Raw genomic sequence first — 16,946 nt, 5'->3', positions numbered from 1 at the left:
GTCCAATTTTTGATGCAGAAAATAAGCTTTGAAAACAGGATTAAAATGCGATTGATATGACTGTATTATGTATGATTAAGTTCATTATGGTGACTCCGTGGTTAGCGCCATTGTTGTGAGGTCACTTCCTGTCCTGGCCTCTGTATATGGAGCATGTTTTCACCATCTTTATTGTGCGCTTTTAATGTCACCAGGTACTCTGGTTTACTCCCACAATCCAAGGACATGCAGTTTGGCAAATTTGTGAATCTCCAAAAGCAGTGTGTGCTGCGGGCTGGCATCTCGCTCCATGTGTTCCCCCTGCCTCGTGCTTTCAGAGGATAGGCTCCAGACTCTCCACAACCCCATACTGGAGAAGCAGCTCTGGGAGACAGACGGGGATTGTAATTTAATTAGCGTTACACAATGACAAACATGAAGGCTCTGTGAGTTCAGACCGGCCACCCTGAGAATGTTACTCCCACCTTGTCCCTCCGCGATTCGTCAGAATACGGGGGGGGGCACCACCACCCCGTCTCTACGCTTACTGTGACAGCAACTCCGGTCCCCGCCTGTGGTGCCGCCGTGGGCCAGAGTCCAGCTAATGGTCCACGTGAAGAGTGACCTTTACAGGATGAGTCTGCTCAAGGTTCAGTGTGAGGGTGGCAGGGTCAGTATGTTGAAGGGTGACAGCTTATAAGTACCAGGCTGTCTGAAATGACTAAGCTGAAGACACACTTTAGTTGTGCAAATAGTCTCTTCTACAACAACAAAATGTTTTCTGCAGGTGCTTTTACCTAAATTTAGAAAGCAGGATCAGCCAGTGGTGAGATCACTCTCCTGACTGCAGATTCGAACCTGCAGCCTTCTGATAATGGGCACGGCACCCAAACTTACTGAGCCACATATTGCCTCCACATCTCCCTTCCCTCTTTTGTTTCTTTCTCTTAAAAAAATGCCTAATTTTGAGAAAGATGAATGTCCCAGAAAGACGTTTCCTCACCCTTACGCACCTCCTGCTCCACGCCGGATCCGTCGTCAGTTTCTACATCGTGCCGACGGAGCCTGGAAAATCGAGCATGATCCCTCCACCTCTGACCAGGAGGTGGAAGGTGCCAGAGCCAAGTGGGTGGAACTACTGGTCTCCACAGCAGGAAGATAGCCCAAGAGGGCTTTGGAAAGGGAGCGCCTGATGTACCTTCAGACAGAATTCGGGTTTGCTGGAGGATCCTCAGTAACACCTTCCATCTCCCGAAGACCTGCAGAGGAAGGGTGGTGGGATAATGTGTGGTGGCTGGGTCAGTCCTGGAGATTTGTTTGTTAATTTAATCGCTCTGCTTGGGTAGGTCATTTGAATTGAAGCCATTGTTTTTTTTCAAATTGTTTTCCACCTTATGTTCTGCTTCCAGTGTTGATAGCAAGACAATAGAGAATCTGTGCTCCATGACACTTATTCATGAGTGCAGCTCCAGTTGCTGAATGGCATTTCCCAAGCCGGCTGGACTTTATAAAAACATGAAAACAGTGAAACATGAAAACAGCATCCTGACTCCTCGGCAGGAAGGAGGTTCACCTTAAACAGCTTCTGCAAGCTTCTGGAGGTGTGTTCCGCTGCATTTTTCCTGTTTCCTGGGCAGCCTGTGCTTACCTCTCGCTTTTCTCATGGCAAGTCTGTTGTCTTGAACTTGTTTTGCTAGGAAGAATCCTGAAGTGTCAAAAGTAGTTATAGCCTTTTTGTCCTTAGATACCTTTGCCACCTAAGCTTTTATTATGTCACATACCCTGTGTGGCGTGCTGTATTGGTACATACTCATGTAATGTCCGTACGGCGATTTTTCAACCTTTAACTTTATCAAGGTTGGGGGAGCCCTGGAGCCTATCCCAGGTAGTATATAAGATAGGGCAGTACACCCGGGACAGGATGGCAGTCCATCGTGGGGTGCAGACACACACACTCAAACACTATGGACAACCTTGAGACATCATGTCTCCTAACTGCATGTGGGAGGAAACTGGATCAGCCCAAGCCACAGGGGGAGAAAATGCAAACCCCACCACACGGACCACTGTGCTTCACCTGCAGTGCCTTTTTTTGTAATGAATTCGTTTTCTCTGGTTTCTTCTCGTTACTCCAGCTTAACCCCCACAGTCCAAAAACATGCTGAGGTTAATTGGAGTTACCAAATTGCCCATAGGTGTGCATGTGTGAGTGACTGGTGTGTGAGTCTGCCCTGCGGTGGGTTGGCGCCCCATCCTGGTTTGTTCCCTGCCTTGTGCCCGTAGCCTCCGGAATAAGCTCCATACCCCCCCACAACCCTGAATAGGACAAGCAGTTACAGAGAATGGATGGATGGGTGGTCTTCTCTGATTTCTTCTTTATGTGGCTCCTTCATCACTCTAATAACTATAGTATTCCTTTCTCTGTTGACAGCTGAAGCAGACTGTGGTTTATTTCCATTATTCTATTCTCTCCTTACCCCCCCCCCCTTTATTGGGCCATCCTCAACGATCCTGAGGCTTATTTGCAAGTTGAATGCGTCCCCACCCCCACACAACGATCGCATGCTAGTGTCATTAGCACGCCGGATTTGAATATAAAGTTATTACATGTTTAACCTAATCATGGGCGTAAGTGGGAGAGCTCGCATTAATTGGAGCGCGGCGTCACATTTAAAGAGCGTGCTCGTGACTGTATGCCATGCTCAGATTTTTTATTTTTTTGAGAGCCACTCGAGTGCTCCGCGCACATATTTTCTGCTTCTCGAGATCATCCTGGCTTTGCTTCCGTTCCGGCGCACTTTCGTTTCAAACCGCCCCCTTTCCCCAATATGGGTTCCGCCGCAGAGAACAGTGCAGTGCATCTGCAGCCAGCAGCCTCTCCCATGACCTCCTGGACAACGTAAGATTTATGCCCACTCCTGACAGGATCGAGTGTGCCCTGCAGGGTGTGTGGACCTTCACCCCAGGACCCTTCAGAGCTGTCCAGGCACTGCCTGATGGATGAAGTGCCTCTCAGCCTCCTCTCTCTGTCTCGCTTATTACTGGACAGTCTGCTCCTCTTGCAGACAGAATAAAAAATGCGGCCAGGAACAAGGAGTTGTCCGCGCCCGGCTCCTTCCTTTGAGACGCTTCTTAGGGGCTGCTCTGCCTTGGCATGATGAAGGAGGACTTCCTCACAGTCCCAGAAACACGCCAAATGGGGAGCTTGGATGCGGAAAAGTGCCTTTTAATCCTCCTGCGGCAGGGTTTAGGTGTAATGCTTCAAACATGCTGTCAGCAGTACAAAAACAAAGCGTGTCCAACGGTCCCATCACTTCAGTCCAGTAGCCATCCTAAGTACTTAACACTGCTACCATGACGGGAAGAAACCTGCAAGCTCATAAATGTACGTAAAATCCACTGAATATTTCAGCTTGCAAACATCCAGGATTGACAGGGATCCAGTAAGCAAACAGTCCACGATAACCAGCATGATGAAGATTGGGTACCAGTACATAGCTGAGTTAGGCTTTTTTTTCACTGATGAATACAGTGTTTGTTGTACACTTGATTTTATTTACTCAAGAGGCACAAATGTGGCACTGCTAAAAAGCTTGATACATCCAGCCTTCTTTTGCCTGATTCTTGTCAGCTCTGAAGCTCTACAGCATGTCAAGGTCTCTACTGGCACACCAGCTTAAGGATAAATGGAGCAGGAAGAAAGTGCAGGTTTAGTCCAGATTTCAGCACAGATGCACCATGGCGTGTGTTGCACGGTTGCATCATGCCTCCTCCTTGCATGTGTGGTTTTTGCTGAAGTTTATCTCTCAGTTGCCAAACTCCCCTGTGATGTCATCCTCCATCAAGAAAAATAAAATTAAAACTGCAACTAAATGAAAATCATACATATTGTTTTCAAGACTAATGGAAATAAAATAAAGACAAGCATCAAATACACAATTTTTTGTTGGTTTTAATACTATTTAATATGAGTTGTTTATCTTTACCATTTTTAACACCTGAAACATGTTTTGCTCGTTTTGGGGTCATTGGTACATAATGCGCACTGTGTTCTCCTTTTGGCCCATAAAATAGCTCTACAACTTTCAGTCTGTCCCTAGAGATTAAATTAAATATAAATTGAAGCTAAAATATATTTCGAAAATTAAATAGAAATATATCTTCATATACTAGATGTGTAAAATATACCAGATGCCTTTGTCCTGCCCCCTTTAATTGCTTGGACCCACCTCCTCCACAGTCTGATTGGTTATCTCTCTGAACCAGTCATTTTTCCTTCTGCCCTCAGAACATTTTTGTGTAAGTGTAAATCCCACGAGCAACTGGATATCAAATGAAAATTGAAAATAATATAAAAATACAAAAAATAGGAACTACAACAGTGCAGTGGCAGACAGAACATGTGTTTCCTATCTGGGTAAAATGTCTGAGAGCATTTTCCTGTCTGGGTAAAATGTTTGAGAGCACACTGAGGGCTGATGGGCCAGCGGCAGGACAGCAGGAACACCGGTGACACGGTCTTGCATGAGGTGGAGCAGGATGCAGCTCACTGTTCCTTTCACTTGCTATATATCGCTGGCTTCACTAGTGATAGCAGTACTGTCAATCCCGACCTGAAGCTGGGGCATTGGTTTAAAATAAAAATAACACAGGTCTGCTCGGGGGCTGCCTTTCATATTCCCTCCTGTCAGTAGCGGGAGGAGGATGGCGGTGCAGTGAAGTCAGTTTGTGCTTATCCACGTTATGCGTGAGGAGGCAGGCCTGCTCTCTTGCTAGTCGTTTTGCCCCGGTGCACAAATGAGTCAGGCAGGGCAATCTGTGCTGCCCCGGCATTTCGACTTACTGTCTGTGCTTTCCTGCCTGGGGTTCACTCCTCCGCCCCGTACAGAAATAATTTACAAAGCTCAGGTTTTCTTCTCATCGCTCTCATCTCAATGGCGTTCAGCCACAGGGCTGACAGTCAGGCATTGCAGTGCCTGGTGTTTAACTTTTAACTCTCTTATAAAGATGTAGGTGTTCTCAGTAGAGGTGCACTCTCTGGTTTCTGCATTGATCCCAGCAATTATTATAATATTAATAGTTTCTGAGAAGCCTGGAATCAGTAAACTTGAGTAAATCACAGAGGTATTGCATGTACCCCTGTTCCAAAGCATACTAAAGCAGTTGGAAAGTCTGTGGAACTAGCGCGAACACTAACCGAAGCCAGGGTTTACTAACCCTAAACCTAGTCTAACCCAAGCTGTAACCCTAACCCTATGTTTTTTTATGGCTGAAATATGCCTACTCTAGTTTATTAAAGTTAGAAAACTATTTAAGTAAACCTCAAATAATATGGCGATATACAATTTTCTGCATGCTAACCCTATCTTGAACCATGACCCTAACCCTACAGCAAATGGCAACCCTGACTCTGGGCAGATGGAGGCAGACAGGATTGCCCGAGCATCTTGTTTTCCACAGGGCACTTGGAGGAGAAACTTGTGGAATAGTTACTGTTTAACCTAACCCAGTCAGGAGCTTTACCTTTGGGATTATTAAAGTTACCTACCTACCTACCTACCTATCTGTCTGTCTGTCTGTCTGTCTGTCTGTCTAACCGTTAATGTAACCCTAACCCTTTCCACTTGTAAGTTCTGGTGGACATAGAGGGATTGTATACGCTAATAAATATCAGGATTTACAGAATATGTTTTTTTTCTTTCTAATCCTTGCCTTAAACCTAACCATAATTCTAACTATAACCGTACTCCTATCCCAAATTGGAACACTCCTTTTATCCCTAATTTTAACTATTACCCTAACTATAAACCTAATTTAACCCTAACACTAACCCTGAGAATAAGCCTAACCATTATCGTGACTATGACCCATGCACTCTCCCCTCTTATTAAAATGCCCGTTTTTCCTGGCTGATGAGCTCAGGCAGGGTGGCGTCTTGTGTTGACTGGCATCAGCTATCGGCAGTCTTTGCCAGTGAAGCCGCGATTTGAATCGTCCCATTCACTGTGCCATTCATGCGGCCTCTTGCTGCCAGTATTGTGGACACGCTTTCCAGCAAGAAAGTGTGCCGTGAAAAATCAAGGCTGAGACTTTCAAAACCAGTCTACAGATTCCACTTTTTAAAATAAATTACAATAAATCAGCTAACTGACTAAAAAACAGCCTAGGTATATTAAAATGTCATTCATGGTCTTCTGTTATCCAGGCATAAATTAGCTAATGGCTGTTAGGGTTTTGCTCGGAGCCTTTTCTTATTTTCTTTCAGCGTTTAGTGACCCTCAATAATTGACGGTAATTTTTGAGTTACTGACATTTATTATGTTTATATTTCTGTAGTGCTTTTGGAGGGAGTATCTTGGAATTGCATGCTGCAAGTCTCTTATGAACGGTTGTTGGTGGGGGGGGGGGGGGTAAGCTAGTCTTCATACTCCTCGCTGGCATCAGTAGAGCACCCGGGTGCACGTGTTTGGGGTCTGCTTCAGCCGAGGCGTACTCATACTTTTGAAGACCAGGGGTTTGGTTCCACTCCCCTTACACCTTTTTGCTCTCGTGGAGAAGCCCAAGCAGAAGGCATCGTAGTTGTGAAGCATTTGCTGCTGGTATAAGTGGGCCTACAGTAAGGCTTCATGATGGATTTGCCATGGGGTTGAGGTGCACGCTATGCATGTGGCAGCTAGATACGTCCTGCAGTTGATGCATCATTTTCATTCCTGTTGCATTCATTGTCCGCTGTGTTGGTGCTCCTCACACGCGTGTGTGACTGTAGAGCTAGTGATGGAGAAGCTGTTTAACAACCGAATTAACAAGTAATCATCGAATGATTCAGGCCTTATCATTTTAACGGCCTCCACGATCCACTCTATTATCAGAATTGTCAGTGAATACGACACTCAGCGTAAAATCCGCGCATTCATGTCGCATGTGGGTAACGCGTGTGCTGTGCTGCAGGCGATGGTGGAGACGGTGAACAACTTGCTGCAGGCACACGCCGAGGCGGCATGGAAACGGCTGTCACCCGGGGAGCAGCAGCGCGCCGCCACCATGCTGCTGGACACTGTGGAGCAGGGAGCCTTCGTGCTGGCTGACAACCTGCTGAAGACTGACGTGGTGCAGGAGAACACCGAGAATATCCGTGAGTGCCGCAGGGCCTGGGGACGCTCCGCTGGGTTATCTCTCTCTCTCTCTCTCTCTCTCACACACACACACACACTCACAGGTTTGTAATTGCAGCTTTGTGAGGACTCTCCATTCATTTCTATGGGGAAAGCTAATTCCAACATGATGACCCTAACCCCTACCCAGCCCTAACCTTACCCATAAGAAACCAAACAAAATACAAGACATGTGGCATTTTTAGTTTTTTGATTGCATTCACCGATCTTTGTGGGGATCTGAAAAATGGTCCCCACAACTTCAAAATAACAGGTTTTTATTACATTGTAGGGGACATTTGGTCCCTACAATGTAATATAAGCATAATATCACACACACATAGAGGTAAACATTCACACACACTTACACACTCGAATACTGTCCTACTTTTTTTCTCACACACACACACTCGAATATAGTTGTCTAAAATCATCAAAACTCAAGAATGAAAACAACTGAAAAGTTTTAATGTTGCTGTTTTTCCAAATTTTTCTTCTAAATAGATGAGATCATTAAAAAGGGCTTCTGCTTCTCGAAGACTCATAAATTACAGTGCTTCTCACATTTATTTATTTATTTTTGTTTTGGTTCATAATTTTTTATACATTTTTTTCAAGCAGATCAAGTTAGCAAGTGGAAGTTTCTCTGGAGGAGGCCCTCGCACCGCCTGTTATTAAATGCCGTTATTCCGTGGGGTCATTTCCCGGCAGGCAACACACACAAACGTGCGTGTGTGCAGATTCACAGACATGCACACGTTAAGCCGCAGTGTTCTTATGTAGAAACGGTAGCTCTCTTACAGCGTGCCTGACTACTCTAAACTGATCCAGTTCACGCGCTCACAGGGTCCATCTGAACTCTCCATACCTGTAACACGGAACATCACTGTATGCTGTCTTCATTCATTTAATACTATTATTTAGAATATTACATGGCATAACAATAATTGCAGATGTTGCAAGTAAGGGATGAGATTAGATGGCGATGCTGAAGTCTCATTTAATTAAATGTAGTTCCCTGCTCTTCTAATGACCGCTGAAATGTTCATTAACCATCTTATAATGATTGCTTTGGGCACTTAGGAAAATCAATTTGGACAAACTGCATTTTTGTCACCCTTATTATCAGGGTTTAGTAATAGCTGATCCTGAGACAGAGCTTGGATTGCCCACACTGGGACTAGAACAGGTTTGAACTGGCAGACGTGCGTGTCCCTTTTCTTGCATCATTTCCGCTGCATTAGCACCCCCGTGTAAGCATGGATTTAGGCTTAGTTTGTGGGATCGTGCTGCATGCTGCGGTATCGAAACACCTCCCCTCCAGCAGTATCTGCATTAACCTGCTTCCCATTTTAAGTCCATATCTCGGTATTGTCCACATGGATCCCAGGGGGTCCGCCCATTCGAGGGCCGGCCTGGGGATCATACTGGACCTTGCACAGCAGGCTGGCTGCCGTAAATCTAGGCTTGGGCATTATCGATTGGCTGCACACAGGCACAGCGTGGACGGCGTCGGAGCCACGGTGGGCTTTATCGGAGCGGTTCAGGCGGCGAGCTGCGCTGGTCCCCTGTCTATCTACAGGGCTATAAGCCTCCCTCATGCCAACACCCAGGTCATTACACCCTGTCACCCCGCAGGCTAGAGCGCTGACAGCGAGTGAATTTAAATTGCAACATGGCATGGCAATGTACCTTTCCCATAATGCAATGCTGCCATTTGTTTCAAACACCAGAAATGGCTGAAGCACAATGACGGATACCAGGCATGTTTGTAAGATTAGCTGGAGTTGTTGTGGTGCAGTAGTGAGGAACGTAGATAGATAGATAGATGGATAGATGGATAGATAGATGTATAGATAGATAGATGATTGATTGATTGATTGATTGATTCCCCTTTCTCAATTAGATAAATAGATGAGACTCCCCCAATTTGCCATTTTCTGTGCCCCCTCATTGTAGATGCATATTACTGCACGTGGGGGGTTTTACTAATTTCATTAATATTTCCTTACTATAAGTGTATCATACAGTGGATTTGGATAAGAGTTGGCTGCCGCTAGTCTGGCCAGCTCCACACGTGACATGGCTGACTGTAAATGATGAAGTTAAGTGTGATATTGGGAGAAGCACGTTCCACTCAGAAGCCAGTGGTTGCGACGCGTTGCCCAGAGACCTTATGAGCGCCTGTAGGAATGCGAGCGCTATGAGGCGTTTCCCCCTGTCGGAGGAAGAGGTTTCTTCTTCTTCTAACTTAGGCTGCCATGGCAACTTTAATGTAGGTCCTGCAAGAACTATGCACCCTGGCGTGGGGAATTTATAAAATGGAATTTATTGTATCTGGCACTGAATTTACCCTGGCATTAGGGACTTAAGGCAGCTCCATGTACGTCTAGATAGAAAAATAGCGCTTGGTGGAAAATCGCCCAGTAGACTTCCCTTTTTTTTCCGTCTTGCCTTGACGGTGAGCTTCACAGAGCCTCTTCCAGGTTAATCACTCAGCCCTGGTGTATCCACCGCCACGTTCACTTTGTTTTCTCCATCTGCTTTGAGGCACCACAGGCTGAGTTTATCATGTTGGCCCCCAGTGGCACGCAGCCATTTTCAGCTGTGACTTCCTGAAATAGCAGCCCCTTTCCCATCTCTGTCGGGCCTTGAAGAGGCAGGCCTGGCTTTCTGTGGTCCAAACCCAAAAAATGAGAATTTTTGCCTCCTTCCCTGGAAACATGTCAGTATATTGCCAGGCTTTCAAACATTCAAACATCCTCTTGGTATGAAGGACTCCATTATTGTGGGAAACTCGCCAATGGAGGATGATTGCATGGATGAAATGAAGCTACAGTGTGTTGATGTGTGTAGAAAATGGGGTCCTGAGATGCGCTTGTTGCCTCACAAACACGTTCTGCTCGTTTTATCCCTATATTTGTGCCTCAAATTCTTGCCCCGCAGTTCGCCTTGTGAACAGATTTATTCCAAGTACCTTGTTATTTGAACCGGCCCATAATCTTCCTGCGGGCAATGCAGCATCGTGTTCACGTCCGCGACACATAAAGCCCATCTTAAGCTTTTCAGTGGCTCCGGCGAGGGGATAAAGGACACATCCGTGACTCAGATGCCTCGGGATCGAGGATACGGATTGTTGATCACCCTAGAAGATTCCTGTGGAACTGCTTTATTTTCTTGTTTGTTCGGCAAACTTACAAGGCTGAAAATACACTCAGTATAAAAAGGCCGATAAATGCAGCCTGTACTAAGGCTTAGATACAGTTGTGCTCCAATAAGCAAGAATCACTTCTTTTGTGTCTGTCATGGGTTTGAGCGAACAACACAAGCACCTGACACTCTCCTAGTTTGTTTGACCTTGTCGCACAACTGCTTACCTGAAAGGACATGTGCGAATCCCGCTACTCCTTGATGCTGCGGACGGGGGAACTGAAACTGGCCTAATTGGTAGGCCGAGAACAGCTGTAGGGCCACACTGCTGTCCCTGATTACCAGAGAGCGGCTCGTGGCCCCTGAGCGTGGGCCTGCACTAATATACTGTAATGGTGTTATCATCTGCGCCCAAGCCTTTAATGGCCTCAGTTCTTTCGAAACTTCATCCTCAGATGCTTTAGTTCAGCCCTTAAATATTAATCCGGGTCCCGCCGTCCAGGGCAGCAGAAGCCGGGACTTGGAGCTCGGGCTTGGAACCCCAGAGTCTGTCGGCCATGTGCGTATGGCTGGCATCCTCAGCGCCTCAGGCCTCCGTTTGCCTTTAGAGGCCGTCTCGTTTACGGGAAACGGTTCGCGCCATATATGTGATGGGCGTGGTTTCTAACTGCAGCGCCGCTTTTGGATCGACAAGTGCAGCAGAATGCAGGTTCAGAGAGCCGGGTCTCCTGGTATTTACTTAATTTACTGCATTCGGTGCCTGTAACTCCATTTTTATTGAAGAATCTGCTTATTGAATTATGTGGGCTTTTAGTAAATCATCCTGGGGGGGGGGGGATTCGGGAAATAAAAATGGACGAGAGAGAAGAGTGTGATCCAGGGCAGGCACACTAGTTTAATTGATTTCAGGTTTCTCCAAATTGTTGGCCATTTGAAGTTTTTATTGGACTACTAAATGACCCTAGCAGAGTCTGCATGGTTAGATTTCCGAATGACACTGCCTACGGTCCCAGAGCCGTTTGCCTTGGGCCTCCATGAAGTCTTTATTTCCAAATGAGGATCCCACACGTCGTTATGGAAATGTGTGATGTATGGAAATGCCCACCCCTGACAAAGAATCTGAAGCTATGTGTGCTTTGACGTCCTCAGAGCTGGAGGTGGCCAGGCTGAGCACAGACGGGAACCTGCAGGACCTCAAGTTCCCCCAGGTCGGAGGGCACGGGAACTCCATCCAGCTGTCGGGGAACACGCTGAAACAGCATGGGAGAAACGGTAGCCTGTCTGCTTCGGGTGTCTTTTGGGGGTGTTCAGTCGTAGCTCTCAGCCAGAAACACACCTGGTGGACTTTGTAAAGTTAGTTTAGACCACATAGACAGAAAAGTGAAGATCAGAGCGCCGTTGAGGTTAAAGGACCATTGTAACACTGCCTGATATAGGATTCACACCCACAACCTTCTGGACATGGACACAGAGCCTCACCCCTCTGAGCCACATAGCACTGCGTATATTGTGTGTTATATGAAACGATGATGAGCAGTCTGCTGTAGAGGACAGGAAGTGGAGTATGTAGATTGCTGGGTGTTTTTTATACCGAATATGTAAATTATTTTTGTGACCTGCGTTTTCCAGACTGTATATGCATTATGTGGTGGCAGCCTGGCTCATTGGGTGAATATGACCTCACATTTCCAGGGTTGTGGGTTTAATTCTGACTGGCATCATTGACAGAGAAGATGGCTGAGAGGTTTACAGTATACACATTATCCATCTATCCATCTATTTTCCAGGTACAGGTTCACAGGAAGGAAAGCTTAGAGCTGATCCCATTCAGCACAGAGCACGAAGCAGGGGTGCACCCTGCATGCAATGCCAGTCTATTACAGTGTGCATATCCATGTCTATACATTAATCTAGATGTCTATAAAAGGCCAGGCCACACATTTTGTGCATTGTTCTTCTCCTTACGCGGTCTAAACATGGCATGTCCCACCTCCAGGAGAGATCAGGATGGCCTTTGTCCTGTACAAACACCTCGGTGCCTACTTGTCTACGGAGAATGCAAGCATGAAGCTGGGCAGTGAGGCCATGGCCACCAACTACACTGTCATCGTCAATTCCCCGGTCATCACGGCTACCATCAGCAAGGAGAGCAATAAGGTGTACCTGTCGGAGCCCGTCGTCTTCACCATCCGGCACCTGCAGGTAGGTGCACGACCCACTGAAATCCGTTTACATTGTTAGGTATGAACCACTTAGATTTGTTTATGTTGTTGTGTATGACCCAATGAGATCCGTTTATTCTGTTAAGTATGACCGAATTAGATCCTTTATGTTGTTAGGTATGACCCACTGAGATCCATACAAGCTGTTGGTTGCAGAAGGTTCCAAAGGGATGTATTTCAAATTTGTTCAACTGGACTGCCCTTGTAACCTCTCAGAGATGTCACATGACCAGAAGAAATGGTTTGTGTAATATGAATGACAGTGAGACAGTGAAACATGTCGGAGTGTTCCTCGGATGGGAGTGAATCACTTCTGTCTACTAATAATTGATCATTAATTTCTACATTTAGTATATGCCACAGCAGATCATCTTCTGACTTTTCAGGACACTAGTTTAGTTCCCTAAGCACTATGCTGCTAATTTCTGCTATTCTGCTACCCGTATTGTCTTGGGAGTTGAGACGAGGTCCCAGTTCCTTGGGATTTAAGAAATTTTTTTTCTCCCAAAGTGAATGAATTAACCAATAAGTCTTAATCGTCCCACTAATTCAGTGGAGCACAATTCCGGTACTCAGAGCCCACAATCTTAGTAATCGGTGGTGCGACTGACGTCTTTATCTGGGCACTAAATCTTGTCAAGTTGGTCTAGCAGGAATTAGAAGTCAGTCACCTATGAAAAGGTAACTTTTAAATTCTGCAGGGCTAGGAATTCTCTCTCTTTTTCTGTCTTCCCTCACGTTTTATATGCACCCCCCCTCCTTCCTGAGCCCTGAAATGACCCAGTGCGCAGCATTAAGACCTTGGCACCAAGCCAGCTAAAATAACAGCGTGGTTAAGGTGGAGTGGCCATCATCACAGAATACCTCCACGTCGGCAGAAATGAAGCCGCTGGAACAGTCACTCTGGGATAATGACAAGGCAGAGGGCCAAAATAACCCTAAAATATGATCATGGGGCAATCGAATTCAAATTACCACAGTAGGGAATCTAAAAAGAATTGTTTCATTTTCTGGAGGTTCATTACCACGTCAGAATTTACTAGGTGGGATGTCAGCAATGTGTGGTGTGTTGGTAACCATGGATACAAAAACAATTATAACAAAACAAAAAAAGATTGTAGCAGAGTTATTGTTATCTAATGAAATATTGATTGGACCCGGTCGCCATTTAGTCACCAGATCCACTCTCTTTACAGCAGTCAGAGGAGAACTTCAACCCGAACTGCTCCTTCTGGAGCTACTCGAAGCGCACCATGATGGGGTTTTGGTCGACGCAGGACTGCCGACTGCTGGGCACGAACCGGACTCACACCACGTGCTCCTGCACCCATCTCACCAACTTCGCTGTGCTGATGGCCCACGTGGACGTCAAGGTGGGCTCTCCTCCCCTGCCGCTGGCCTCGCTAATCTCTGCGCGGGCAGAGTACACCTGCTCCGGGCCCATGACTGCTCCCGTGTCACACTGTGGCATTATGCGTGGTCGCCCGTTTGTTTTGCGCTATGTAACACGCCAAACGCTAATCAAAGGCACACATATGCACAGATATGCTGGTGTTACGGAGGCCAGAGGAAGCCTAATGAATTTCACAAACCTATAGCCATCACCAGGTTACTCTGGCTTTCATTCAGAACAAGCAATAGGAATCAGACGGATAAGATGGATCAGAATTCCACAGCCAAAGATCATATAGCATCTGTTGTTTCAGTATTTCCAGCTTTGACTCACATTGATACTGTCGTGTCAGTAGTTTGTCAACAGTGGGCAAAGCAGTATATTCAAAATATTTGTTATACGCTTTACTGATTGTAATATTCAGAGGAAATCATTTAAATTCGACTTCATAAATTCGTCATCATAATCATTTTATTTGTTGTTGTCTTCTCATTCTTTTAGTTTGTTCTGGCTTCTCATTAGGATTCAGATTCAGACTCTGAGTGGAAAAATATCCAGATTTTTTTCTCCATTCAAGGTCAAACACTGCTTAGTTATTTTAACTTTATTTTATGAGCAATTTAAAAGTCACATTCCCAGTGTGTTAAGAAAAAGGTTCCATAAACAATACCGCACGCTGTTAGCGGATGATGCCGTTAAACAGTACAATTTACATATTTTATTTTGCATGTAAGTACTTCCATTTATCTTTTTTCCCTCTACCTCGGAGGCATCTGCGCGTTCCTCGCTGCCAATCTGTTTACTGCCAGCAGTTCCAGGGGAAAGCATGTGACGGCGGTCCAAGAAAGGGGGGCCTTGTCACGTAGCAGAGTGTGTCACGTTGGAGAACCCCCCCCCCAAACGCCCCCCCCCAGGCCCCCTGACAGTCGGTTAGGTTACCCTGTCATAGGAAACGCGGGCCACTGGTCACGCTGGCCCCAGTATCTACGTGGCCAGTCCCAATCAGGCTCAGTCCGAATGTGTCAGCCCGCTCCCCAAAGGGCCCCCGGTTTTTGGCCGTCATTTATGGCCGACCGGACACCAGCCTGGGCAAACGAGAGACGCAGGACTCGCCGGGCTGCTGGGAAATAGAAACGCGGGTGAGAAGGCAGCTCTCAGCGCCACCCGCCAGCCGCAGAGAAACCACACAGCCGTTGTTTTCCTACCAGACAAAAACTTCCAAGTCCTATTGCGCATGTGTAAGTCAACATTACATCACACGTTTGCAGTGTCTTAATATTTTTGCTACCCTTACATGTTGATGTGGTTTATTCATATTTTGTTGGTATTTGTGTTTATTACAAATGATCATGGTGATTGTTAATATATTGTTTGTGTTCTTCCTCCCAATATGGGACCAGATTTTACTATTAAACTCAACGATACACATGTATTTGCTTTACTTGTTGAGACTACTTTAAGTTGTGGTTTTTGTTTTAATTAAAGTAAAAATATTTAATTTACTGTTAGCAAAAGCCACTGGAAAATTCTGCTATGGTAGCAAAACCTGGCAAAGCAGCAAAAAATATCAGAACACCGGCTCTTCGTCACCCCCTTTTCCTTCCCCTGGCATACCTGGCACTCGTCTCCTCCAGCTTTCAGGGACGCACACGGGCACCGGATGCGGCAGCAGCGATGTCATTCGCCAGACTCGCTGGGAGTCGCCCTTTATTCCCATACATCCTCCTGCCATACAGCCTTGGTTTAATGTCAGCAGTTGTGGGGGAAAAAAATGCCTTTGCCAGCCTTCGACTGAGCTGTAATAGTTTTCCAAATGATCATTTTAATTAACTACTGGCCCTCAAGTAAGCACAGTTTAGTGCCCTGGAGTAAGGGATTTAGCCTGAGTTAGCCCAGGAAGACGCTCATCTGCCCACCAGGTGAGATTATAAGTCACTTTGGATGAAACCCTTGCCTTCCTGCATCTCACAGTAGGACATATAAATATATAAATGCTTTAGCCTGCAGCATTCCTACTTGTTCTGCCTCTGATAGCACATCTACTGCAGTGTGCTGCTCTTCTGGTTTGATACGGGTCAGCGCCTTCTCCTTGGAGTAGGGCCGCAGCTAGGTCAAGTAAATGTAGGCGGTCCGGCCTGCTCCTGTGACTTCCCTAGTAAACCGGCGGGTGCCGGAGCTGCAGCCCATTACAGCTGTTTGCTTCCCATGTCGGATTAACATGAGTTCCGTGTCCGGGCTCAGGAATCAGAGCACGGCACGTCCTCCTCCTCGCTGAGCAGCGGGGGCAGTATCGAGCGGGCTGGGAATGGCCCTGATCAATGTGCTTCTCAGAATGGCGGGGGGCACTTCACTGTCCGATATGTCAGCGTCGCACGGAGAAAGAAGCATCGCCTGACATCGACATAATTCCTCATACAGTCATGTCCTAGCATAAGATGACACCCCATTCACATATTCATTAATTACATATGCCTAAAATTCAGCCACCCGATCGTATTCCATAACTGCAGTGTAGAGTCACTGTGAGGTTGTTGCCCATCCATGGCAGCATAGGGATCAGGGCGTGGGACACCCTGGATGAGATACAAGCTTGGGAATAGAACCCACAACCTTGAGGTGTGAGGATACAGATCCAGCCTGCTGCTGCTCACCACTAATATTTTCAGCCCTTATATTCACTTTTACGTGTTTTACATGCTGTAACGTGAGCTCTGACATTAGTCATCCATGCCTGGGGTGGCGCTGTCCTCCTTTACTTGCGCTTTCAGTATTAGCCTCCTGCTGAAGGATGTTCTTTATGGCACCTTGATGAGGCAGCTGTGCCGAAAGGAGTTGCTGCTTATCGCGCTGCCACTTTAAGAATAACACCCAGACCCGTGACACTCGTGACAGTTGCAGCGCCCATGAATTCCTGCCTCCCATGACGAGCCGGCTGTTAATTCTCGTACATTGACCTTCCGTGCGCGACGGCCCCTGGAACCGCATTCATTGGTCACTATCACGGAAACAGCCCCCCTTACACCACGACATGTCCGAACCCCTTACTCAGCT

At 46.4% G+C, this 16,946-nt stretch overlaps 1 protein-coding gene across 10 annotated transcripts in view; it reads left to right on the top strand.

The window, feature by feature from the left end:
* Positions 1-16,946, top strand: part of LOC111842607 (adhesion G protein-coupled receptor L3-like) — a 179,562-nt gene that overhangs the window by 129,159 nt on the left and 33,457 nt on the right. For all 10 annotated transcript variants that reach the window (XM_072697605.1, XM_023809355.2, XM_023809359.2 and 7 more), the window contains 4 exons: positions 6,928-7,111; positions 11,430-11,552; positions 12,277-12,482; positions 13,699-13,875. In XM_072697605.1, the coding sequence (XP_072553706.1) occupies positions 6,928-7,111; positions 11,430-11,552; positions 12,277-12,482; positions 13,699-13,875 (690 nt within the window). The remainder of the gene's footprint in view (positions 1-6,927; positions 7,112-11,429; positions 11,553-12,276; positions 12,483-13,698; positions 13,876-16,946) is intronic.

The sequence above is a fragment of the Paramormyrops kingsleyae genome, chromosome 12 (genome assembly GCF_048594095.1).
Source record: "Paramormyrops kingsleyae isolate MSU_618 chromosome 12, PKINGS_0.4, whole genome shotgun sequence".
NCBI lineage: Eukaryota > Metazoa > Chordata > Actinopteri > Osteoglossiformes > Mormyridae > Paramormyrops > Paramormyrops kingsleyae.
Note: the sequence above shows the minus strand (reverse complement) of the source record. Positions and strands in the feature narration are given on the sequence as shown.